At 44.3% G+C, this 26,871-nt stretch overlaps 1 protein-coding gene across 3 annotated transcripts in view; it reads left to right on the top strand.

Moving 5' to 3' along the window:
- NCBP1 (nuclear cap binding protein subunit 1) overlaps positions 1-26,871 on the top strand; it is a 48,629-nt gene that overhangs the window by 349 nt on the left and 21,409 nt on the right. Inside the window, exons 2-12 of one of the 3 annotated variants that reach the window (XM_075931203.1) lie at positions 2,661-2,749; positions 5,120-5,220; positions 7,220-7,376; positions 8,424-8,531; positions 9,992-10,113; positions 10,848-10,917; positions 12,885-13,100; positions 16,768-16,865; positions 18,132-18,195; positions 20,935-21,045; positions 23,842-23,906. In XM_075931203.1, the coding sequence (XP_075787318.1) occupies positions 2,661-2,749; positions 5,120-5,220; positions 7,220-7,376; positions 8,424-8,531; positions 9,992-10,113; positions 10,848-10,917; positions 12,885-13,100; positions 16,768-16,865; positions 18,132-18,195; positions 20,935-21,045; positions 23,842-23,906 (1,201 nt within the window). Of the gene's footprint in view, positions 1-2,660; positions 2,802-5,119; positions 5,250-7,219; positions 7,377-8,423; positions 8,532-9,991; positions 10,114-10,847; positions 10,918-12,884; positions 13,101-16,767; positions 16,866-18,131; positions 18,196-20,934; positions 21,046-23,841; positions 23,907-26,871 lie in introns of those variants that run through there. The other 2 variants (XM_075931201.1, XM_075931202.1) reach the window with 2 other exon arrangements.

The following is a 26,871-nucleotide window of genomic DNA, read 5'->3' as shown; positions in this document are numbered from 1 at the left end:
TGGGATGGGACAAGCCGCCGCGAGTCCGCACGAGCCTTCCCCTCGGTCCCTGCGCGGCTCGGTCACTCGTGTCTGGAGCCACGGCCTCAGCTGTGGGGGAGGGCCCGGGTTGGGGGGTGGGAAAAACCATTTCCCTGGGGGGGGGGAGCGCTGGGCTGGGTTCCCTAGGGAGGCAGTGGAGTCTCCATCCCTAGAGGTGTTTGTCTCGGCTTGACACAGCCCTGGCCGGGCTGATTTAGATGGGGTTGGTCCTGCCTAGAGCCGGGGGCTGGACTTGACCTTCTGAGGTCTCTGCCGGCTCTGGGGTTCTGTGATTCTATGTCTTCAGAGCCTCCTCGGGCTGGTTACGTGCCGGGGTCTGGGCACCGCATTTCAAGAAAGATGTGGAGAAATGGGAGAGGGTGCAGAGAAGAGCAACAAGAATGATGAAAGCTCTAGAGAACATGAGCTATGAGGGAAGGCTGAAAGAACTGGGCTTGTTTAGTTTGGAAAAGAGAAGATTGAGGGGGGACATGATAGCCGTTTTCAGGTGTCTAAAAGGGTGTCACAAGGAGGAGGGAGAAAACTTGTTCATCTTGGTCTCAGAGGATAGAACAAGCAGCAATGGGCTTAAACTGCAGCAAGGGAGGTTGAGGTTGGACATTAGGAAAAACTTCCTGCCTGTCAGGGTAGTTAAACACTGGAATAAATTGCCCAGGGAGGTTGTGGAATCCCCATCTCTGGAGATATGTAAGAGTAGGTTAGATAAATGTCTATCAGGGATGGTCTAGACAGTATTTGGTCTTGGCAGGGGACTGGACTCAATGACTTCTTGAGTTCCCTTCCAGTCCTAGTATTCTTTGATTATACCCCTTTAGTGCTGTATGCCTGCAGCCCAGACCAGCTCTGTGAAGACCTGGTGTTACCCTTCACTGACAAGGAACGCGCATTTAGGAAGGCTTTCCAAGCTGCAGGGGTTTGCTCCCACTTCTGTTCTACATGCAGCTACTAGGCAAACCTGTGAGATGCCTGGATTCAAGTACCAGATGAGTCAGCTGTATGCAGTGAAGAACAGGTAGAGCCATGCTACTATCACCAAGGTAGCCCAGTGCTTTGACATCAGCTGATATGTGAACAGCTTTCTGAAGCTGAACTCAGGCAAGACTTGAGAGCAGTCAAGTTGGGGAATTTGCAGTCCCAGGGCAGTCAGCTTTTGTTAAAAGTCCTCAACTGATCACGTCAGTCTGCAGATCAGCAATGCTCTTGGGTTCCTTGCTAGCACACCAATACTGATGTGATATAGCTGGACATAAAACCATCAATCTGCCTAATGCAGACCACTGCAACAAAGGCTACTGGGAGCACGCTGAATTGTTCTGAACTCTACATTGACTTTTTAGAGAGTATTACATCAAGGTCTCCATTTTTATCTTGAAGGTGCTTAATGATCTGTGCCCAACATGTCTAAAAGATCAGCTAAAATTCTGACATGAGGACTAGTCGACAGCTTCACTCCCTTAACACAATAGAATGTACTATCATAAGGGAAAGTTCATCTCTGCAGGTGGCAGGCTTTCTCAATGGCCAGTTCCAGGCTGGTCACCAAACTCCCTAGGGAACAAAGCACCAACACAAACTTCACCACCTTTGCATCAGCTTCAAGGGGCACTATTTCCACCTTGCCTTCTCCACCATCTGTACAGCAGGGTGCAGCTTTACTAAAACAAAGGATAATTCATGTACAGCTTTTCCTCTGGGAGATGGTGAAAAAATGAACCACATGTGATAGCTGTCAGTCATGTCACTTAGTGCCTTGGTGATGACAGTATGATAACATATATGTATATAAGAGATGCACCTTTGAGGGTATATATAGTTCATTTGATGCAATTCTAAGATAGAAAATCTACTCTTTTACGGCCAACATTTTCAGCTCTGACCTTCAAAGATAAATTCAGTCATTTAGAATTCAACTACATCTGCTCTTAAAAGGTCTTTATCGCTTGTTTGCCTAGTCTTTTTTCCAAAATACAAAATCTTTACAGGTTGAATCTCTCTAGTCCAGCACTCTTGGGACCTGACTGGTGCTGAACCAGAGAATTTGCTGAATCACAAGAGGTCAGTATTGTCTAGCAGAATTACCAACACTGCCACGGCTAACTAAAATCATGCCGGACTACGGATATTGCTGGACTAGAGAGATTCAACCTGTGAGTAAAAGGCTACCTGAACCTCCTTGCTCAGGCATTTTCTCATGTTATCTTTGGTGCCAGATAATCCCATGTGCTACTTCAGATGAGCTGTACCTAAGTACTACTAATTCTATAATGTGTGTGTAACTTGCATTATCAGTGGTACGCACGTAGTATCTTGCTACTTTAGCAGAAATGCACTTCCAAAAACATCTTTCAAATAAGAAAGTAAAAAGGATTTGATTAGCGGTGAACAAAATCCTAGAGAGTACAAGGCTACAGAAACTGAGTATGTTTTAATTACTCTTAGCTTTGTTTTTCATGTTTTGTTGGGTCTGTTTAAAATAAACACTTGAGTATCTTTTTGGTCCTTTTTATTATTGTACAGAACTGGCACATGGGCTGAGGCTGACAGAATTGTTCAAAAACATTTTTAAAGCTGTTGAGTTACTAACTGGCATTCTTGGTTTTATTACTGTATTGAAACAGGAGGACAACCTCACAAAAGAAGGAGAACATCTGAGCCATCTGAAATTGAAGAAAGATTGGAATCTTTAATATGCAGAGTGGGAGAGAAGGTATGAGAAGCAATTTCTTATGAGAAGTGGCCTATTGGTTGAATCCTTGGGGGTAGGCGTCTTCTGAGAGAGTTCTATCTAATCCATGAATTGAAATTGGTGTAGAACCATAGGTCATGCATTCAGATATTAGATGTAAGTTCGTCACTTATCTTGTGCAGGCTTCTGCGCTTACAGCCAGAAGGTATGTGGGGCGCATGGAGCAGTCCCCAACTGGCTCTTGTCTGGCAACTTTTTGCTCATGGGTGGTCTGGTGCATGTGTTCAGGGATCTACTGAAGTGCAGCATAACACCCCAAGTATCACAGGGTGCTAGAGGCTAGAGATATTAAATGGTTATCTGGTAAACATACCAATAAGCATGAGGTTTAACAATATGCTTACCGGTTTACCAGCTCTTGCCCAGTGAACTCTGGTGGTGGGCCAGCTATGCTGAGGAGTGAGTGAGTGTTTGAAGTAACATGATGGCTGGGGACAGTCTCCTGTCTAAACGGATCTTGGACTTCTGATGAATAGCAGGGTAGATACACTTATAACATGCACACAGTTTTAAGTAAGATATTATATGGGCTAGACAATAATCTCTGTAGGATACTAACATGTTAAACTTAGTCTCAAGCTTATAAAGTTTTAATTTGATCACTGTCTATGCTTTGTGCACTGCTGAGTTAGTGTCTTATTGAAAGAGTCCAGTGAATTCTCTTGCAGGATCATTGGAATAGTTCCCCAATTGGAATTTCATTAGCTTCTGCAGAAGTGATGTTTTCCTTCTTTATTTTAAAAAATAAAATTCTTATGATCCTCTAGCGCCTGAGTTTAAATGCAGTGCTCTTGTCCTACTCTTGAGACAGTTTTCTGCTACTGTTGTTAAGCTTTCCAAGACAGCAGAGAGAACTTAAAAGGACTCTGGCCACAACTGAGTTCAGAGCCCTATTGTTGTTGTGCTGTACAACTATATGGTAATACAGTCACTGCCCTGAAGAGCTGAGAGTTGAATTTGAGGCAAGGCATGATTAGTGCTGGTAACAAATGGAAGGGTGTGGAGGAGAAGATACAAGAACAAAGGTGATGGGGAACATGTAACTTGGAGTTTTGTACAGATTGGGGTATTTAAAGATTTTTCACTTGTAAACAACGTATTAATGATACAGTTTGGTGAGAATCCTGTAGGCAACAATGGAGCTCATATGAACAGGGTTGCTTCATTCTTCTGCTTCTTGGCAAAGCTTTGAGTAGCCAAGGTAAGCTGGGGAGGAGGGCCAAATTGAGGCAGTGAGGGAGGGAAGGTATCGAGGCGCTCCTCTCTCTGTAGCCATGGGGCAGCCAGGAGACTGACTTGCAGGGAACAGAAGGAAAGCTCATACTGTCTGCTGGAAGCAAAGGATGGAAGAATGTTGGCTTTGTATTTATTAGATTTTACGATCAAGTGGCTAATCTGGAACCTTTCAGTGACAGCACCTGGAGGGGAATCAAAGTGAGGGTGGGCAGGGAGAGAAGGGGAAAACAGGAAATGCATTGATGACATCTCAGGAAAATGAGCAGTCTATTATAGAGAAGAAAAAATGGCATGAAGAACCAAAGAAGATATGAAATTAGTAGTAAGTAGAGGTGACTGGTTAGAGTTTGTAAATACTAATTTAAATTTAATTTCACCCAGTTTTCTATGAACACTTTAGTCATATGCTGCTAGTTCTGACTAGATACTACTCAGTGGATACGTTAAATGATGAACACTGGTGAATTTCATGAAATAATATGCTCACTAACTTTTCTGGCTGACCATGCTGCTGAAATAGTTTAAAAAAAAAAGTTTAGAAATGCTTTTGTGGGCAGTTAATTGGCAGTGTTTCAATTAAATACAGTACACAGCTGTTCCGTATCTTTACATTTCAAGAGGTGTGGCAGTACAGAATCTCACTTGGATGGTAGGCTCTTGCATGTTTCCAGACCCAAGCTAGGGATACTTAAGGGATCTTTCCAATTTTTCTTTTAAAAACATTTCAAAGAGATTACTTTTGTCGTCCTTAATATATTTGCAGTAGATGGATTGAGAGTAATAATAAAGAACTAAAAATGGACTGCCTTCCACGTTTCTGTGTGGAATTCAGGAGGTATTGCTCACTTCCTTGTCTTACTACTTACCTGTTGTCTACTTTTAGTAAACTAAACGTATCTTGTGTAGCCAGATAAACTTTGGAACATCACTTGCATTAAAAAACAAAATGCAAAACTGCTTTCTTACCCGGTTTTATTTTTATCAATAAGGACACAACAAAATAGTCTTCTATTGAAACAGTCTTGTTACTGAAGGGTTGGCTGGCTATCCCTTGATTGGTTGTGATGGGTTTCTAATAATTATCTCCTTTGTTAGAGTACTTCTTCTTTGGAGAGCAACTTGGAAGGCCTAGCTGGTGTCTTGGAGGCTGATCTACCAAACTACAGAAGCAAGATATTAAGAATTCTTTGTACAGTGTATGTATGCAAAAGATTTGTGGATCCAGGTGATGATGTATTATCTACACTAAATGTTTTTCAAATATACATGACATATTTAAAATGTTCATGTGAACAGTTTGTACATTTCTGACGCTGTGTACGCTGACCCAAGGAAATTGACAACAGTAATAACTGGAGTGAAAATGAGCATACTGTTTGTGCACACTGTATTCTCTTAAGGCAGTGGTGTCCAACCAGTTCTGAAGCAGTAGCCACTATAGCCAACTAGCCACACTCAACCAACCAAATAGTCACATGTGGCTAGTGTGTTGGACACCACCGTCTTAGTCTGTTCTAAAAGCAGCTAAGCAGATAATCCAGTCCTACTCCCCACCACAGCAAGCCATCTTTCACTGTTGGTAGTGTAAATCTGTAGGGAGGGACTTGTTGAGGGCTTCATCTGAGGTGGTGTAGCATCTAGTGGGGTTTCTTCTGGCTCTTGGTGTTGTACTTTGTACTTTCTGTATCTTGTGTAAGATGAGGGACTAAACTCCAGGGTAAGTAAATTAGTGTTGAATGCATGGTCAGATGCTACTACAACCACACTTTTTGTAATGAATGTTAGATTCTTAGTCAAGAAGTTAACTTGTTTCCCATGACAGTAATGCATGTTTCAGGGTATAAAATGCACATGAATACAAAACCTAGTTAAGGAGATAACTTTAGATTATCATCGGAACAATTCCTTTGAATTTTATAAGCGCTTTCCATTTAAAATCGGCTAAGTTGATGTGATAACCTCTTTGTGTCTATATTTTTATATGCAGTGCAAAATGTGTTAAAGTTTCTTACATGTTCCTGAAGTTTTACTGCATTTAAAGGAATTGCACAAGGAAAAACAAAAAAGACTTTAGTAGGGCATAAAAATCTTCACCTTTGGCTCTGAAACTGCTTAGCCATATTCATATAAAAATATACATGAAAGAGCATGAGAATCATTATTTCTACTGTAGTTTATTTTTTAAAAAACTACAAAAATTCAGATTCAGGTTTTCATGATCCAAAACAGGGGTAGACAAATTTTTTGGCCTAAGGGCCACTCTGTGTGGAAGTTTTATGGCGGGTCATGAATGCTCACGAAATCACAGGCTGGAGTGTGGGAGGGGTTGGGTACTCTGGGGTGGGGCCAAGGATGAAGGGCTTGGGGTGCAGGAGGGTGTGCTGAGCTGGGATAAAAGGGTTTGAGGAGTAGGAGGGGAATTAGGGCTGGGGCAGGGGGGTCTAGAGGGTCTAGGAGGTGCAGGTTCTGGGTGGTGTTTATCTCAATCAGTTCCTGGAAGTGTCCCCCCATGGCTCTTGCACAGAGGTGCAGCCAGGTGGCTCTGTATGCCACCCCATCTGTAGGTTCCACCCCTGCAGTTCTCGGCCAGTGGGAGCTGCAAAGCTGGTGTTTGGGGTGGGGACAGTGTGTGGACCCTCCTTGCTGCTTGTTTATATAGAAGCCAGAGAAGGGACATGCCACTGCTTCCAGGAGCCATGTGGGGCATAAAGCCTTTTTATAAAATACTCCTCAACTTCCCTCTATGTAAAGTGTTTGAAACTTCTAGTAAATGCCATTCCAGGCTCTTATGCCATTTTTCTTTTCAATAATGACTTCTGTCCAATTCACATTAACTTCAGTGTGAGACCGAAGCTGCAGCTGATGTAATACTAACACACAGTTGCTGCAGGCTTTAGAACTGGACAGTTTTAAACCATGCAGTTCTCATCTACTGGAATGTATTAAAAGGAAAATATTTTTAACTTGAATTTAGTAGTATATAGGCTTGTAGTTTAAAGCCATTAGAGAAGCAATTTAGAGAGGAAAGTAAACAAATGAAGGAAAAATTAATGGTCTGTGTAGTATTTCTAACACAAGAAAAAGCCAAGTTTAACCTGCCCTGATAGAATCTGAGAAGTTATAACTGCAACAGGTCGCATAGCACACAGATTAACATCTGATGCAATATTTTTTTCTTTTCTGCGTTTAAATCAGTGCACGCCTGTTACCAGAAAAGCTCACAGTTTACACAACACTCGTTGGGTTGCTGAATGCCAGGAACTACAATTTTGGAGGGGAATTTGTAGAAGCCATGATTCGTCAGGTCAAAGAATGTTTGAAAGCCAATCTGTACAATGAAGCTGTGTATTTAGTAAGTAGTATTTTTTTCACCTCTTATGCTCCCGTCCTCTTAACCTGATGTGCTATCTCTGTTACACCTGGTAGAATTAAGGTGTGTCTAATTGTGATCCATGGGAAACAGTATTCTATAGTTGTACTAGGAGCAGGGCCATCCCTAGGGGAGTGTGGGACTGGAGGCAATCCCCCTGCCTCAGGCCCGACTCCTGGCCTTTCCCCCATGCTTTGCCCCTGCTCCACTCCCACTCTGCCTCTTCCCATCCCTACTCTGTCCCCTCCCCAAGGTGACACGACCTAGGGGATTATCTGGGGGGGGGGGGGGGTGTAAGGCAGGCAACAGGGGTTCCACTCCACCACCCTCTCCCAGCTGGGTCTCTGCTTCACAGTGGTGGTGAGCAGGAGAGATCTCCGTGAGCCTGCTCTGCTCCTTTGAGCCCTTCATTGTTTGGGGAAGCAGAGCGGAGTGGGATAATCCACTTCCTCTAGCTACAGTGAGGTGGAGCGACCTGGCTGGGAGATGGTGATGGAGTGGAGCAGGTTGAGTCGCTCCACTTTCTGCAGCTCCCCCCGCTGCTGTGAGTGCAGGAGGCTCCAGGCCATCCAGGTAATCCCGCAGAAAAGACCAATATGGTGGATTGTCCTGTCCATAGGACGGTTGGGGCAGCTGCCAGGGGGTCCTCTACAGCATAGAGCCTGGGGTGGCTGCCCTGTCTGTCTTATGGAAATGAGGACTCTGACTAGGAGGCGACGTGAGGGGTGCAAGAGATTTTTCATCCCAAAAGAAATAATCCTAATTCTGTTTAGACAGAAAATATTCTGACACAGTTGATGGGACAAGGCTTAAAGTATGTGTTGTTCAGGGAGAGACTTTTGCATTTCATGCTTTCTTTGAGCTACTAAGTGTGTGCTAATAACATTTTTGTAGCTTGTTTTAGTAGCTGAATTAATGTTTATAGTTCTTGTTGCCAGGCTCAGACTTGCTACTTCATTCTTGCATAAGTAATTGCAAGAGAATAAAAATGCTTAAAATGTATACCAGAACTTTTCTTTGTCTTATTAGGTTCGTTTTCTATCTGATCTTGTGAATTGTCATGTAATAGCTGCACCTTCAATGGTAGCCATGTTTGAGAACTTTGTGAGTGTGACTCAAGAGGAAGATGTGCCCCAGGTAAGCAAAGGACTGTTTACTATATGGATGACTTGCTATTCCATCAGGAATTTTTCACAGCCAAGCACTTACATTACCAGTGGCCAACAGGTTAGAATGGGATCGTGCAATGGTACACTCCCCAAATAGGTGCTGACTGTAATTCCATAGTATAACCAGAAGGAAGCAGTAGCAATTAGAGAAATAAATAAAATATTCTGCCCTTCTGTAGTCAGTCAGCTCAGATGGCTTTTTTTACGTTCACTTTTGGCATACACATAAATCCTCAATGAGATTCTGCCATGTTTGTGTTTTGAAACTTTAAAATACTGGACTAATCTGAAAAGTGACTCTAAAACTGTCTGTCACTCAGACTTTCCCATTATTTATGACCCAGTTTACAAGCGCAATGTTTTATTTTCTAACTGTCAACCATGTAAATCCACCATGGTCTCTGAGAATCAGACAGCATGTTTTGCTGTTTCTGCCTCCTCGGTAGTGTAAAGATGTTGCAGATGATGGCCTCGGGACACCCATGCAATGCATTGTCTTTTAAACAGATTTTTCAAAAAGAATTGAAAGTTAGAAAACAATTCTATTGCTACAGAAGTAAGAATTGCGTACAGCTCTCTTCTTGCTGAAAGTTGGCGGGTATGGCTTTGAACACACCCACAGGGAAGAACTTGTAAAGAAAGAGACCATTTTTACAGACTGTTCCTTTAAAGCATAATTCTGTTTTGAAAACCAATTGTCATCTTCAATTTGAACCAACATTTTAATGTTAATACTTGCATTTTTTTTTATAATGGCAATCTGAGACTGTTTAAAAACAGATGATGGAATTTTTTTTCTCTGCAGTGTTTAAACCATTCTGTCAGTGGTTGGATTCACTGGCCAAAGAATAAATGTAGTGTCAAGTAAAGTGATTTTATTTTAATATTTACTGCTTCTAACCTAAAATACTGGTAAGATACAAAGATTCCTTTGTAGTAATGTCTTTAAGTTGCCTGCTAATCATTAAGTAGTATCGCCAATGCACAATATTTTTACCGTACCAACTTATGTATGCTGTGTACTGGTAGTAGTGTCAGTCTGAGGATGTTAGAGACAAGGTGGATGAGGTAATATCTTCTATCCTCTAATTCTTTTTAAGAAATTGGCCCCCAAAAATATTCCCTTACCCACTTTGTCTCCATTTATCCAATACTTAATGTGAATAAACATGCATATATCTTATACCCACACACTGAAATACATTTTTGCTTTCAAGCGCTGAGCTCCTAAAAACATCTTTGGGTTCTGAAGTCTCTACGAGTTATCACTGAAGTATAGCTGCACTTCCAAAGAAATAGTTATTTCTTTGATTGTAGGAGAATTTTCCAACTAAAATTAGATGTTTCTTGAGACTTTTTATTCCAATATTGAACTTAATTGCATATTGAAGGATTGTTTGTTTTTGTTGTGGTCCTCGTTCTCTGCAGGTGCGATGTGACTGGTATGTGTTTGCATTTCTGTCATCTCTGCCCTGGGTTGGGAAGGAACTGTATGAGAAAAAGGATGCTGAGATGGACCGCATTTTGTCCCAGACTGAAAGCTATTTGAAGTAAGACTACTGCCAACAGCGATCCCTTCTTCCCTTGAACCTGCTGAAATGCAGAATAAATAGCTGTTTGTTGGTCATTCAAAAGTAATCTAAAATTGTAAAACCTGAGAATTCTCAGAATTCACATGGTGAAATAGCAGACATGGGATTTATTAAACACTAAATGCTGAACACTATCTTTCGTACTAGTAGAGGCTCCTAATTTTTTCCAGTTGTCTAAAACTTGTTTAGCTTTTATAATAGTGATGCAAAAAAGCTAAAGTTCTATTAATTTTGCATTGTTTCGAGGGTTCCTTTACCAGCAGCTTATAAAAGATATAGGACTTGTATAGTGTTAGCTAATATGGTGCCTAATCCAACTCCTGTCCACATACGGATCTCTAGCGTCAGTTAAATAGTGCTTTAAACTCAAGCTAGCTGACCTGTGGGGTTGTGGATTGAAGCTTGAGAGCTTCTAACACTCAAGTTAGTAATGTTGTGGGGGCTCAACTTCTGTTTTTAATCAAGCACCGTCTGCTGTAACAGGATGAGTTAGCTCAAGTATAGCTAACCCACCACTGCAGAGAGGACAGCCCGTAGTAGCACTTCAAATAATATCTGAGAGATTAGTAAATGTTCACTACAAAGCTACACAGCTGAAGAGATCAAATGCTGTACGTGGCCAATAGAAAACATTACTTTTTCTAGATTACAGTTTTAAAAGGGGTAGGTGTTCTTTTTTTTATATGTAATAGACGGCGTCAGAAGATCCATGTACCCATGTTACAAGTGTGGACTGCTGAGAAACCACATCAGCAGGAAGAGGTAAATGGATTTTATTTGCCATGTAATAACAAATGTAGAGAACTCTGGGGCTAAATCACTTCTTTTCTTGTGAAAAAGGGATATTGTTGAAGTGAACATTTCTCCCTTTCCCTCTGTTTGTGCTATCCTCAGTAGGTCTTAGGCAGTCAGCTATGTTCAGTTTCTCAAGTCTAACCCTGTACAAAACCTGGTCGTTCTAAGGAGTCACCATTTGGGAGAATTACATTGGAAACATATTGATAGAAAGGGAACCTGCACTGTTTGCCCTTCAGCAACCTCATTCTTTGCAGCTGTCTTGAACCTACTAGTGGACACAGTTTTTGAGTGGCCTACCTCTTGTCTCCTTCACGCTTAAAGAGGCCGCGCCTGCTGTCGTGTGGTGAACAGCACAGGCAGTGCTCCTGCCCCTGAGAAGATAGGTGTGAAGAGTTGTAGTGATAGTGGTGGCCTGGGATCCCTCACACTGGCTACCTCATGGGAAACCAAAGGGACTGTCTTCCTGTGAAATGCAGGGCTATTAGCATAAGCATAAGTCTGCCCCCTCAGCAGCCAATGGAACAGCACCCAGGGCTCAGTGAAAGATGCCAAAGCTCCCCCTTTAGAGACCCCAGGATTTGCTTCTGGCCTGCCCAGAAAGTGAGGCCTTGGAGAAAGGGGGAAGGGCCAGGAGATTGAGCCCGAGGCAAGTCGTGGACTAGCCAGTTCCATCCATTTTTGAAAAAGTGGGAGGGCCATGGCCCTTTGGCCCCTTCTATCCTACACTTGGTAAGAGGCACTGTTGTCCAGGGGGTGTGGACTTCCAAGCAGGCTAGATTCTGTGCTGAGACTGATTCCTCCTCTGTCGTCATGGGAACATGATACCATCAGGATACTGAGGAGCAACAGGCAAGATGCAAAATACATAGAGATGTAGCATGGTTAAGAGCGCAAATTACTGAGTAACTGAAGTACCAATCAGTATCCGAAAGAGTCTCAGAAAAAAAATGAGAACTTTGTTAAAGTCAAGAAATACAGAAAGCAAGAATTATTCTAGCTTCTGTTGATCATTCTAAAGCATAGAAAACCGTATTTAGAAGCAATTGTCTCTTCTTGTCTCCATATTTCTTTGTTTTATCTCATATATGACTTAGGAGAAAAGCAGGAGCAGCAGCAGCTAATTATGTTGAATGTATCATAGGTTTATATGCATCCAATAACTGAGGCTATGTCTACACTGCACATCAATTTTGAAATAAGCTATTCTGGAATAGTTATTCTGAAATAATTTATTTCAAAATAGCATATCTACACTGCAGGGCAGGCTCAAAATTAGTCCGAGGCAAGCTTCCCTAATGTGACGTGTTATCTCGATTTAGAGCCCCAAGAGGCACCGGGGAGGAATATCATAGAATGGCACTGGTATGGGGCTATTTCAAAATAGCAGCAGTGGAGTATCTACACACTCTTTATTCCGAAATAGCTATTTTGGAATAGGCATTATTCTTCGTAGAATGAGGTTTACAGATTTTGGAATAAGCTGCCCGTTATTTCAAAATAACGCAATGGCTGTGTAGATGCTCGCATAGTTATTTCAGAATAATGGCCGTTATTCTAAAATAACTTTGCTGTGTAGCAATATCCTAAGAGAAGTAGAGGACTGGGGTATTTGTTTGTAGAATATAGGTGACAACATTTTTGAATATGTGGAACTATGAAGTCTGCTTTCTTCAATGTATACATTAAATTTAGTAATCCGTCTTTATCTTTTAAATAATAAGCAGCCTAACTAGCTGCTTTGCTTTTCTGAAAGTGTGAGTGATAGAGTTCAGTAATTAGGAAATCCTTTTTTTGAAAATCCGTGACATTCTTAAGGGCTTTCTGGAGTGGCTGAGGGAGGAACTAAGCTCTTGAGAGGGACAAAAGAGTATTTCAGGCACTTACAAGAATCTAAATCTGATATTTAAGAATATTTCCTGTCTTGTCTTCAGTATTTAGACTGCCTTTGGGCCCAGATTCAGAAGTTGAAAAAAGATCGCTGGCAGGAAAGACACATTTTGAGGCCCTATCTTGCCTTTGACAGTATTCTCTGTGAAGCACTGCAGCACAATCTGCCTCCTTTTACTCCACCACCTCACACTGAAGATTCAATTTATTCTATGCCAAGAGTTATCTTCAGAATGTTTGACTACACAGATGATCCTGAGGTATGTGATCTTCAGGAGGGGCAGGAAAGGGAGGGTTTTGCATACTGATATCTGAATCCACAGCAGGGGTCACAAAGCTGGGGGAAGCACAGGACGGTTCTGGATTCTTAACATGTGCACATACTTATATTGTATGTCGTAACGTATGTGCCTTTGGCTACCTTCACCTGGTCTTAGCTCACAAATCCTCTTTCTCACTGAGATGATCTCTGATTTTCCAAACCCCCCAATCAGCTTCAGACAGCTGGGTGGGTTTTCTTTAACAGAGTCTGCCAGAGAAACCTTTCCCCAAATATAGCATGTTCTTTTCTCCCTCCACCAGAATTACTTATGTGGTCCCAAAGAATCCATGTTCTGCCCTAGACCATTCATCACTTTTTATGGAAACAGGTCACAGCATTCAAGTTTCTTGTGGCATTACCTGGCTGAGCTAAAAGCTGGATGCTTATACTGTTGAAAATGAGAGGGGGTCCACTTCTGATGAGACCCAGTGCATGAAATAACTGACTTTGAACTGTGGCACTTTTAGCTGTAGAAAAATTATTGGATCACCTGCAGATCCCTGTAAGGTTAGAGTGCATGATAACTGCAGTGCTTGGCTTGACAGACAGATACATAAAAAACGTCCATGAAGCTTTTAGATTTTATAAGAAGTTATTTTGTAGTATGTGATATGCACATTACATGATACCTCAGTTCAAATGTTGTCTTACTCTTATTGGTTCTTGTTTGGGATCGTTGGCCTAGCTTGTTGCTTGAGTAGTTTGTGAGTAGTGTAGTGATGCCAGGCTCATGTCAATATCACCATATGCCATGCCATTCTAGATGGTGCTTGGTCCTGCCATGGGGGCAGGGGACTGGATTTGATGATCTCTCAAGTCCCTTCCAGTTCTAGTGTTCTATGATTCTATGCCATCATGTATTTGGTGTGTAAAAACTTTTTAAAACTGCTAAATATGACACACAATAGTTTTGATCACCTGTGTCTTCAAAAATGTTTTCTAAATCTTCATGTGAACAGGGTCTGGTATCCTAATCATTATGGGAAGAGCAAGTAGGTGCAGTAAATTTCTTTTAACATTAGTTGCCTTTCAGGAACCATGGGGTACAATCTGAGAATGCATTACCATTAAGTAGCAATATATTTAGTGAACTATTTTAGTATATTTCTGTAACCATTTCTTTACTATACAGGCAGTCCCCGACTTACGCGGATCCGACTTACGTCGGATCCGCACTTACGAACGGAGCTTTCTCGCCCCGGAAGTCGGGGCGAGAAAGCCCCGTTCGTAAGCTGCTCCGGTGCCCCTGGTCTGCTGGAGACCGTCTCCAGCAGACCAGGGGCACCGGGCGGGTTCCCGCGCTTCTGAGGCTTTGCCAGAGCAAAGCCTCGGAAGCACGGGAACCGCTGCTGCTGCCACTTGGGTGCGGATGCCTGACGGTCCCCAGCAGACCACAGGCACCGGGTCTCATGCGGCAGCAGTGGGGGTTCCCGCGCTTCTGAGGCTTTGCTCTGGCAAAGCCTCAGAGGCGCGGGGAACCGCCGCTGCTGCCGCTCCAGTCTGGGTGCCTGTGGTCTGCTGGGGACCGACCCCAGCAGACCACAGGCACCCGGACTGGAGCGGCAGCAGCGGGGGGGTCCCGCGCCTCTGAGGCTTTGCCAGAGCAAAGCCTCAGAGGCGCGGGGAACCGCCGCTGCTGCCGCTTCAGTCAAAGCGGCAGCAGCGGCGGTTCCCCGCGCCTCTGAGGCTTTGCTCTGGCAAAGCCTCAGAGGCGCGGGACCCCCCCGCGGCTGCGGCTTCAGTCCGGGTGCCTGTGGTCTGCTGGGGGCCGTCCCCAGCAGACCACAGGCACCCAGACTGAAGCCGCAGCCGTGGCGGGGTCCCTCGCCTCTGAGGCTTTGCCAGAGCAAAGCCTCAGAGGCGCGGCACCCCGCTGCCGCTGCGGCTCTGCTCCCCGTGTCCCTGGTCTGCTGGGGGGGGGGGGGCGCAGCTAGTGTGCCCCCCCCCCTGCAGACCAGGCTTTTGTTTTGGACTCTGGGGCAGAGCAGCTGGGGCGCTGCCGATTGGTCCTGCAGCGCCCGTGGGCACTACTGGACCAACCCGGCAGCACCCCAGCTGCTCTGCCCCAGGTCCTGATTCAGCCGCTGCTGGTCAGTTTCAGCAGCGGCTGAATCAGGACGTCTGGGGCAGAGCAGATGGGGTGCTGCTGGGTTGGTCCAGTAGCACCCCAGCTGCTCTGCCCCAGGCGTCCCCAAGTCAGCTTCTGCTGAAACTGACCAGCGCTGACTACAGGAAGCCCGAGGCAGAGTTGCTCTGCCCCGGGCTTCCTGGAATCAGCTGCTGATCAGTTTCAGCAGCAGCTGACTTGGGGACGCCTGGGGTTCTTAAGTTGATTCTCTATGTAAGTCAGAACTGGCGGTCAGTTTCAGCAGTGTCTGAATCTGGACGCCAGTTCCGACTTACATACAGATTCAACTTAAGAACAAACCTACAGTCCCTATCTTGTACGTAACCCGGGGACTGCCTGTACCTGGAAACAGGAAAAGCATGCCTGTTGTGGGAAGTGAGAATTCAACTTTGCTTGCTATGAATGGAGTGCCTCTGATTGATATGAATGACACCGCTGACCTTCCTTGCAGTAGCTGAAAAGGATGCAGTATCATTATTCCTATTGGTGTGGCCTTTTTAGGGATGTAAGCAACTAGTCGCTCTCCTCACCACCCCCACCCCCCGCCTCTATCAGAAAGAGGCAGCAAGGGGGGGTAGAGGAGGGAGTGCTGGCAGGGAGCTGGCTTAAAAGCCAGTTCCCCCCAGCTTCAGCTCTGTGGGAGGAGGCAGGGGCACAGTGGTGGCATCCCACCTTTAAAATGTACAAGAGTCCCCCCTGGATGGAGCCAGGAGCAATGGGGAGTCCCCCGCTGACCCTCGGCTCCATGCTGGGCTCCATGCGATGCTTCAGCCTTTGAAAGGCACAAGAGTCCCTACTGGGACTCTCGTACATTTCAAAGGGCACTTCTGCCTTTGAAATGCAGCAACAGCCAGACCTGCTCTTGCTACATTTCAGAGCAGAAGCGCCCTTATCGACTAATCGAATAGTCGATGGAAATTCCATTGACTTTTGGACTAGTTGATTAATCTAATTTTAACATCCCTAGGCCTTTATGTGTGGAGTCATTTTTATGAATTGAAGCCATTTTGTGCAATGTTCAGAAGCAGTTGGAATAAAGGTGGCGTGTGTGGCAGTGGGAAATATACTAGGATGAAATTGTATAGAATTGCTGAATATGTCCTTGGAAGGTTAGGTTAAAAACATTGAGTGGTGAAAATGACTGTGTCCAAAACAGGTGCAGCTGAAATTGGAGGTGGATTTTAGAAATTTTAATATAACTGACCCAAGGTTTCATCTATAAATAAGACAACCTGATGTAAAAACCGAGATGTGAGTTCGAGTGCTTCTCTGTGATTTGTTTTAAATAAAAAGACATCATTAAAAATTACCCCTTTGTACTGTAGCAGTTGAAAACACTTTGAAGAAATAGATTGCTTAGAGGAAGTTTTTACATCTGACAGGAAACAGTGTGTTAATCCTTGTGAATAATTATCTATAAAAAAAACTATTCACTTGTAGCAGTGACTTTTCATAGATCTTAATTCTGTCTTAACAGGGTCCTGTTATGCCTGGCAGTCATTCCGTTGAGAGGTTTGTAATAGAAGAAAATCTTCATTGCATCATCAAATCCCACTGGAAAGAGAGAAAAACATGGTAAGTTTCTTTTACTGAGTAAATAAAGGGAAAGTGTTATGATACCACAATATCTGAATTTTTCCTTCCTGAATTTTTCTCTCTCTCGTGCGTTGTGGCTTTCACTGGAGACTTTTAAAGTCCTGAAATGAATGTTGTCCAAAACCTGGAGATGAAGAAGTTAGGAAATTATATGCCTACATTCCACTAAGATGTAGCTTTTCCAGAAAAGAGCCAATAGCCGTAGTAGAAGGGCAAATTTGTATTTTGGTGGCAAGGCTTGCTTACATGATGACTTGTTTGGCTTTCTGATTCCACAGAAACTAGAGATCCAGTGGATCTCTACAAGGAAAGTGGAAAGGCTATCTAGAGGCGGTTGTAAATTAGTGCTGATGGACTAGGCTTAGAATAACTGAAGTGGTATTAATTTCCTTTGAGACAAATGCAGGACAATCTAGAGTTCATTAAATGATACTTCAAAAGTCAGAGGGCCTCTTGTATTTTCCATTAGCTTGTCCTATATTCAGATATCAGTGGGTAAAATAAGGGCCATAGGGAGGTTGCTTGTCAGGCACTTGCTAATGAGATATGACTCTTCATTTTGAGTTATGAATCAAATACAGGCAAGGTAAGTGGCTGTCTGAGGGCTGCAGGTCTACACTATGGGAACAAGTTGATCTAAGCTATGCAATTTGAGTTATGTTAGTAGGGTAACCCAAGTCAATGTAGCTTACATCTACTTATTATGGGGTCCACATGGTGCTGGATCAGTGGGAGAAACTCTCCAGTCAACTCCCCTTATTCATCTCATTCTGGTGGGGAGATGATGTCTGAATGATCAGTGGTCGATTTAGCTGGTATTCACTAGACTTGGTGGATTGATCACCACAGCACAGATCTAGCCCGTAGTGGAGACAAGTCTCGAGGTTATTGTCTGGCTGGCTTATAAGAACTAAGTTTGGTTTCAGTCCAGTTTTCAGTTGGGCAAACCACCTCAAAAGCTTATGTTCGATGGTGTCCTTGTTAGTAGCTTGAGTATTCAAGAATTGCATATGAATAGAAATGGAACGTCCTTTCAGGTTGTGGTTCAGTCATATGTTTGGTTAAGCTGGCACTGATGCTTGTATTGTGCCTGTTCTGTTCATAAATAGGTGGCTTCAGTCTTCAGGCCTGTCAATCTGCCATTCTTCATACAAAAAAAGAGCTATTCAGTAAATCATTTCTTGGTATCTAGACTGTATCTCTAATGTGTTACATTCTAACTTGTATGTACGTATTTCTTTGCAGTGCTGCACAGCTACTGAGCTATCCAGGAAATAACAAAATCCCTTTGAACTATCACATAGTTGAGGTATGCATTTTACGCACAGCATCTTGTACACATACATAATACCTTTATTTTGTAAATAATAGACTTCAAACCATTGCTGTCCATGGCCCGAAGGCTAGGGTATAGTTTCTCACTAACTTAAGTTTTAACAAGTAAATCAAGTTCTGTTACAAGTTGGGATTGGTCCTGCCTTGGCCAGGGGCTGGACTTGATGACCTCCTGAGGTCTCTTCTGGCTCTATGATTCTATTACAGTGGTGTTTCAAATAGAGGCATTTCTGAAGTTTTACCTGTTGAGTTTTTGTAGCTGGCCCGCGTACTTGTAGACCAATTAACTCTGAGATGGTCTTGCTCTTAAAATTTTTAGATCTGAAAATAAGCTTTATTTAAATGGCAACCCATACCTTTGTCGCTTACTAGTTATCTTGTGAGGTGCTTGCAGTACTGTATGTCATGTCACAGGAATTCTTTAGCTTTTAATTTGACGTCAATTTCTGGCTGTCTAGTGAGATTTCTTTTTCATAGTCACTTCTTATGGGAGAGAGATTTTTTTAATAACTACAAATGTGAGCAGGAAGACAAATGGAGGTTCTCAGTTCCTCTGCTCAGAGAACTCTCAAAGGCTGATACAGCCATGTAGAACTTTATACATTAAACTGGCCATAAGGTTGAATATGGTGACTTGAATATTGACTGCAACCTCTTTTGCAAGGCCTTTTATCTGAGAAATTTCCCTTTTCAAAAAGTCATTTGAATAATAGAAATAATGTTAACCAACCAACAGAAAAGCAAAATGTCACTTACGCTTTGATACATATGTTCTGCCTCACTGATGAAGGTCTGGAGTGCTCCATTTTGCCTCAAAGTGCCAAACCATACCCAGTTATGCTAGGCGCTTAAAGGATTCATGGCCTGGACCCGAGGGTTTAGCTCACTTCATCCCATAAAGTTTTTGAAGCCAGGCTTAGAATTCTTCCTTCCTCATTATACCTAGCTACAGAGCACTTTGGCGTAGCCCCTTAGGCGAGAGGCTCCCGTCCTGCAGTTGGTCTCTGATGCACACACCATGTATCTATCACTCAGTGCCTTGATGCATTTGGTACCCTGTCAGCAGATGACACTCAAGTACATGGGTTAAGTGAAGGCCCGGTGTGCCTTACTGTGTGCTCAATGAGATGTTGGTGCAGCGGAGTCAACCATCCAACTTAGTAAAAGGTCACCAGTGCCCTGCTCCTCCTGTAGATCCTTGGGGACTGATGGCCCTTAAAAAGTAGGGTATGCCAATCTGAAGTTCCCATTTTAGCATTAAGTGACCTTTAGCGAAGTTATGAAGTTAAGCCCCCAGGCTCATTTTTGTGAAGGTGTTGTGTAAGATTTCTTTGAGGATGAAGACTGAGAGGTGTGGTAGAAAGAGAGGGTTTTTTTTTTATTAAAAATATTTACTGAATGAGATGTGGCATTTTTGGGTTGTTGTTTTGTCTGACTTCCTTTGTGACCTTAGTGATTTTGTTTCACTCTTGCTGGGGAATTAAGGTTCTCTAGGCATTCTTAATTTGGAGAATAACTTAGTTTAAAAAACAGATAATTTTACAAGACTCTTATTTAGAAGCTAATAGGGCAGGGGATGTGGCCCCTGGGTTGCCTGGATCTGGCCCCCGAGGCTTAGGGCTTCCCCCAGTATTGGGGAGTCCATGCTGGAACTCTAGTTGTTGTTGTCCCTCCCCCCCCCCCAGCTTCTGGCCCCCAACTAATTTTTCTTTGGGTCAGTGGTTCCCCACCCCTGCAATAGGGGATCAACCTGAAGATGTCTCTAAAATTCAAACTAGGGATATTAGTAAGCTAATGGAGTTGTCAATAGAATTTCCATCAACTGTTCAATTAGTCGATAAGGGGGACATCTTCTGGGAGGGTTGCGAGTCGGGACTGAACAGTCCCAACTAGCGCTGACTCTAGGACCACTGCGGCTCTGCTTTTTAAAGGTAGTAAGAGCTGCCAGTAAGAGCCATAACGGAGGACCCAGTGCAAGCTGGGACTTAGCTGTCCCAGCTCATGCCCAGTCCCAGACGGCTGTGGCTCTGCTTTTTAAAGCAGAGGCACAGTGTCTGGGGTCCAGTGCGAGCCGGGACAGCTAATTCCTGGCTTGCGCCAGGTCCCCCACTGCAGCTGTGCCTTTTAAATGTAGTAAGAATCTGGTGGTTCTTACTACATTTAAAAAACAGAGCTGCAGCAGTCCCGCAGCCAGTGCAAGCTGGGTCCCCTGCTGTGTCTCTGCCTTCCCTGCCCCCCTTCCCCTGTAAAGACCATTTAAGCCAGCTCCCCCAGCATTGGTTCCTGCTCCCTCCCCCTGCCTTGTTGGCTCTATTGTAAGTTGGGGGAGTGAGTAGCTGAGTAGTGACTCAATTGGTCGCTTGTATCCCTAATTCAAACCAATTCAGAAGATTGTACTGTAAGATGCTGTAGAGGTGTTGAGTGAGTGGAAGGGTGGCATTTAAGGTGGTGGGTTTTTAATTGTCTCATTGTATTATGAAACTTCAGCCTGATAAATACCGTGGGCTCTTGTCCCAAATGGATCTTGCAGTAGTTATTATTGCAAAAACTTTTATAGGGAACATCTTATAGTCCTCATAGCAAGAGTCAGAATTGTGCAGACTTGGACATGATGGTGGAAAGCTTTGCATGTGTCAAGACTGAGCTTGGTAACATGCTTTTTTTTTTTTTTTTTTTCCCCCTCTCTTCTTCTCCCCCTCCCCCCCCCCCCCAGGTGGTATTTGCAGAACTGTTTCAGCTTCCAGTTCCACCACACATTGAGGTCATGTACACAACACTTCTGATTGAACTGTGCAAACTTCAGCCTGGCTCTTTGCCACAAGTTGTATCCTTTCCTTGTTGTTAAGGAGACCTCTAGCTTTGAATGCTTTTCCTTTGTTCTCTGGAAAACTAAGTGTTAACATAAATTTTAGCAGTTAACTAAGTGTTAACATAAATTTTAGCAGTTAACTAAGTGTTAACATAAATTTTTAGTCTCTGGGAGAGAACTGTATTTACAATTGAATAAAACAAACTAATACTTTATCCATTAATATTGCATATGTGAAAACAAATGCAGACAAATATTCATTGTTCTGTTACCCTAGTTTTTAGTGCCAAAGTGATGGGGGGGGATCTCCAGTGTTTTAAACAGTAATTTTAAAAATAATTCCCAAATGGCAGACTAGAGAGGACTGTAATTATGATGTATAATTGATTTATAATGTGGGAAACAGATTGTAAGTGAACTTGGCATATTTACTTCAACAGAGCATGTTAGTTTCTCAGTTATGTCTCTGCTTACTAACTATTTGTTAATATCAGGGTCTAAAATTAATTTACAAAGAGCAGCAGCATTTGTGTCAGTTGTACCACTAGAAAGTGAATGGAGGTTCTAAAGCTTGTTAATGTTGAGATCACTTCCTGATCAACAGCAAAATGGATGTTGTGTTAATAAATGAACACAAAAAGGTAAATTGTTACACTGTATAGGCAGTCCCCAGGTTACGTACAAGATAGGGACTGTAGGTTTGTTCTTAAGTTGAATCTGTATGTAAGTCGGCACTGGCGTCCCCAAGTCAGCCGCTGCTGAAACTGACCAGCGGCTGACTACAGGAAGCCCGAGGCAGAGCAACTCTGCCTCGGGCTTCCTGTAGTCAGCCGCTGGTCAGTTTCAGCAGCGGCTGACTTGGGGACGCCAGGGGCAGAGCAGCTGGGGTGCTGCTGGGTTGCTCCAATAGCACCGCTCCTCGGTGGTACTGGACCAACCCAGCAGCACCCAAGCTGCTCTGCCCCAGGCGTCCTGATTCAGCCGCTGCTGAAACTGACCAGCAGCGGCTGAATCAGGACGCCTGGGGCAGAGCAGCTGGGGTGCTGCCGGGTTGGTCCAGTAGCGCCCAGAGAGGCACTGCGGGACCAACCAGCAGCGCCCCAGCTGCTCTACCACAGGCGTCTGGAGAAAAGCCTGGTCTGCTGGGGGGGGGGGGGGGAGGCACACTAGCTGCCCCCCCCCCCCCCCCCCAGCAGACCAGGGAGACGCAGGCGACGGACCGAGACGCACTGCGGTCCTGCCGCCCGGGTCCTCCGCGGCTTTGCTCCGTGTCTCCCTGGTCTGCTGTACAGGGAGACCAGGGAGACGCGGAGCAAAGCCACAGAGCACGCGAGCAGCGGGACAGCCCAGACGCACCGCAGCTGTTCCGCTGCCGGCGTCCTCCGAGGCTTTGCTCCCCGTCTCCCTGGTCTGCTGGGGGGGGTTTCCCCCACCAGCAGACCAGGGAGATGCGGAGCAGCTTTTCTCACCCCGTAGGACGTGGGCGGCAGGACCGTGGCGTATCTGGGCGTCCCGCCGCTCCTGTCCTCCGGGGTGAGAAAAGCCCCGTTCGTAACTGCGGATCCGACATAAGTCGGATCCGCGTAACTCGGGGACTGCCTGTATTCTCCTTATTTACCTGTAAAGGCTCTGGGAGAGAACTTTGTCCTGCGAGAGACAAGGATGTCACTTAAATAGTGCAAATACCTTAAAGTCTTTATGGTTTAAGACTTCTGAAATATAAAGTTTCAGATCCTATCAAAGTTTGTGTTTTACAACTCAGATAAAGTCCCTGAAATATAGAATGAAGTCTTTGGCAGATTTATAGTATCTCAGTAGTGTCCTATTCTGAAAGGAACCAGCTTTAAAATGCTCATTCTGGCTTCTAGAAAATTAATGTTGCAATAAAATGTGAAATTGATGGGTAAACATTTTCAGACTGTTTCTAACTCGTCCCAGATTAATGGATTTTAGCATATAAATTCATGCACTAAGTTTGTCACTAACATAGCTTCTGCAGTTTTCTTGTTGCATCATAGTGGGGGAGGTATATCATCCCATAGTTTTTAAAATATTAGCAGTTAAGAATCATGGATGATTTATCTAATTTTGATCTGCCTTCTGTTTAAATTCTTCCCCCAAAACCTTTTCAGCACTAGGGTTAGCAAACAATGTATAGAATCTATCTGCAAAAATGATCTGCAGATAAAGCAGATATTTGCAAATTTGCAAGGTACCAGGTATAAATTTTGTATCTGTAGCCACAAAAATGAGCCATGCATATTCATATCTGTGGACATGGAAACCTGTAGATATCTGGATTTGCAGGGCTCTAACAATATGGCAAAACAAAGTGAAGTATTTAGAGAAATAAAGATAAAAATAAGTGAAGGTGGTTTGTTCTTGTTGCTACTTAATCAGTTCTTTGGAGTGTTAGACTGCATCCTCTCCCAAAAGCACTCTCTTTTCAGAAGCCAAAGCGCTGTAATCATTGAAATTTGGGTCTCTATAATAAGCTGGATGGACAGAAGTGTAACTAGATTTGCTGTTGTCTTCTACCGGAAATTCTGACTAACATAACAGTGGTAACTGTATGAAAGACAAGTACTCTACAGTAGAGCAGAGAGGAGAGTCTGTCTGTCTGGGCAAACTGCAGTTTCCCTTTTTTCTGTGAAATTACCAGGACGTGCCTGGCTTGGGATAGTTAGAAAGTGAGATGTTATGGGGAGCGGAGGGAAATCCCCTTTCTGCAGACACTCCTAGGAAAGTGGAAAGAGCTAATAGAAGCTCTAATTTATCAGACTTCTCTTTGCCTTAATGAGACACTTGTAGCTTGCTCAAGCCACAGAAATGCTGTACATGCGTTTGGATACAATGAACACTACATGCATAGACAGGTAAGTGCTTGTGCATTTCAGGCTATTTTCCTCTTTGTACATTGGTGGATTTAAAGTGGGTCACATGAAATTCTTCCTACCGTCTCTATAGTCTCCATTTAAAAAAAAAAAAAAAAGGTAAATCTTGAGCTTTCTAAACTGAAGGATGGGTGTCTACTTAGCACTTACCTTTCTCTGCTATCTACAGAGATCCTTCTCCCTATGCTCAGAAGGACAGCTGCCCTCCAGATCAGTGCTTTGCCTAATGGCATGGTGCAGATATGAGCCCAGTCCATACCTGGCTCCACCTCCATGCTGTGGCCTGAGGGGGGAGGTGGAGAGTTGGTGTACAAGGGGAGAACAGGCCAAAGGAGGAGGACAGCTCATTGTTCTGAGGGTTACATAAAGCTTGTGAAATACATTGTAGGAATTGAAAATGCTGTGGAGAAAATGATAAAGGTGCAATCTGCATATTTGCAATGAGCGATCTCTGTTTATGTTAATAAATAGATCTATTGGGACCGGTGTGGTGAATCTGACCGAGCACGAGGCTCTCTCTATTCTGTCTCAGTCTAAAATGGCTCTTGCTAAAACTAAGGTGTGTCTTCACTTATGGTGGCATGCAGAGTGCAGACACTGCATGTCCCCTCCCCAGCATAGGTATAACTAGCCATGTAGGCAGCAAAGCACTGCTTAAGCATGCAGAGTACAGAACAGTAGCATACACACTCTGCATGACCTTGAGCGGGTTACTGCGGATTATGTAGCGCTGGAAACAAGGATCAAAGAATTCGAATTGCAAGTGGTGGTCTCGTCCATCCTCCCTGTTGAAGGGAAAGGTCTGGGTAGGGATCATTGCATTGAGGAAGTGAATGCGTGGTTGCACAAGTGGTGTCGAAGAGAGGTCTTTGGTTTCTTTGACCATGGGACTGTCTTCTGGGCACAAGGATTGTTGGGAAGAGTTGGGATCCACCTAACCAAGTGAAGAAGGAGCATCTTCGCGAGCAGGCTTGCAAAACTAGTGAGGAGGGCTTTGACCTAGGTTCATTGGGGGGCGGTGACCAAAGCTCTGAGGTGAGTGGGAAAGTCGGATACTGCGAAGAAATGCAAAGAGGAACGAGCAGAGGCCTTTGGCCCAGTCCAAGAACTATGATTTGATTGGGGTAACGGAGACTTGGTGGGATGACTCGCATGACTGGAGCACTGTCATGGGAGGGTATAGGAAGAACAGGCAGGGGAGAAAAGGAGGAGGAGTTGCACTGTATGTAATAGAGCATTATGATTGCTCAGAACTCCAGTATACACAGGGGCTGCGTCTAGACTGGCAAGTTTTTCCACAAAAGCACTTGCTTTTGCGCAAAAACTTGCCAGCTGTCTACACTGGCCACTTGATTTTCGCAAAAGCACTGACGTTCTACTGTCCGAAATCAGTGCTTCTTGCGCAAATGATTTGACGTTCCCGTTCGGGCAAAAGCCCTTTCCGGAATTTTTTTTGCGCAAGAGGGCCAGTGTAGACAGCTAAAAACTGTTTTGCTCAAAAAAGCCCCAATGGCGAAAATGGCGATCGGGGCTTTCTTGCGCAAAACCGTGTCTAGATTGGCACAGACGCTTTTCCGTAAAAAGTGCTTTTGCGGAAAAGTGTCCGTGCCAATCTAGACACTCTTTTCTGTAAATGCTTTTAAATGAAAAACTTTTCCGTTAAAAGCATTTGCAGAAAATCATGCCAGTCTAGACATAGCCAGGGAGAAAAACCTGTTGAGAGTCTAAGGGTTAAGTTTAGAGGTGCAAACAACAGCAGTGATGTTGTGGTTGGTGTCTGCTACAGGCTGCCAGATCAGGTGGATGAGGTAGATGAGGCTTTCTTCAGACAACTGAGAGAAGCTTCCAGATTATAGGTCCTGGTTCTCATGAGGGACCTGACATCTGTTGGGAGACCAATACAGCAGGACACAAACAATCCGGGAAGATTTTGGAGAATTTTGGGTAGATATGCTGGAGGTCAGGGATAGGGTCCAGAGTGACCTAGACAAATTGGAGGATTGGGCTAAAAGAAATCTGATGAGGTTCAACAAGGACAAGTGTAGAGTCCTGCACTTGGGACGGAAGAATCTCAAGCATTGTTACAGGCTGGGACCGAATGGCTAAGTTCTGCAGAAAAGGACCTGGGGATTACAGTGGACAAGAAGCTGGATATGAGTCAACAGTGTGCCCTTGTAGCCAAGAAGGCTAATGGCATATTAGGATGCATTAAGAGGAGCATTGCCAGTAGATCCAGAGAAGTGATTATTCCCCTTTATTCGGCTCTGGTGAGGCCACATCTGGAGTATTGTGTTCAGTTCTTGGCCCCCAACTACAGGAAGGATGTGGACGCATTGGAGAGGGTCCAGCGGAGGGAGACCAAAATGATTAGGGGGCTGGAGCGCATGACCTACGAGGAGAGGCTGAGGGACTTGGGTCTGTTTAGTCTGCAGAAGCGAAGAGTGAGAGGGGATTTGAGAGCAGCCTTCAACTTCCTGAAGGGAGGTTCCAAAAAGGCTGGAGAGAGGCTGTAGTGACAGAGGGCAGAACAAGGAGCAATGGTCTCAGGTTATAGTGAGAGAGGTCTAGGTTGGATATTAGGAAAAACTATTTCACCAGGAGGGTGGGGAAGCGCTGGGCTGGGTTCCCTAGGAAAGTGGTAGAATCTCCATCCCTAGAGGTGTTTAAGTGTCGACTTGACAAAGCCCTGGCTGGGTTGATTGAGTTGGGATTGGTCCTGCCCTGGGCAGGGGCCTGGACTTGACCTTCTGAGGTCTCTTCCAGCTCTGGGATTCTATGATTCTATGCATAGCTCTCTATATTCCTAAGCAATGGAGTGTTCTGCTGCTGGCACCTTTCCTCACTGTCTTCCCAAGGCCTGAGCCTTCCCATGCCACGTGCATCCTACACTCCACTGCAAGTGTAGACAAGGCCTTCACGTTTGGCATCTGAGAACATACATGCTGAG

This window comes from Pelodiscus sinensis, chromosome 6 (assembly GCF_049634645.1).
Source record: "Pelodiscus sinensis isolate JC-2024 chromosome 6, ASM4963464v1, whole genome shotgun sequence".
Lineage (NCBI taxonomy): Eukaryota > Metazoa > Chordata > Testudines > Trionychidae > Pelodiscus > Pelodiscus sinensis.
Note: the sequence above shows the minus strand (reverse complement) of the source record. Positions and strands in the feature narration are given on the sequence as shown.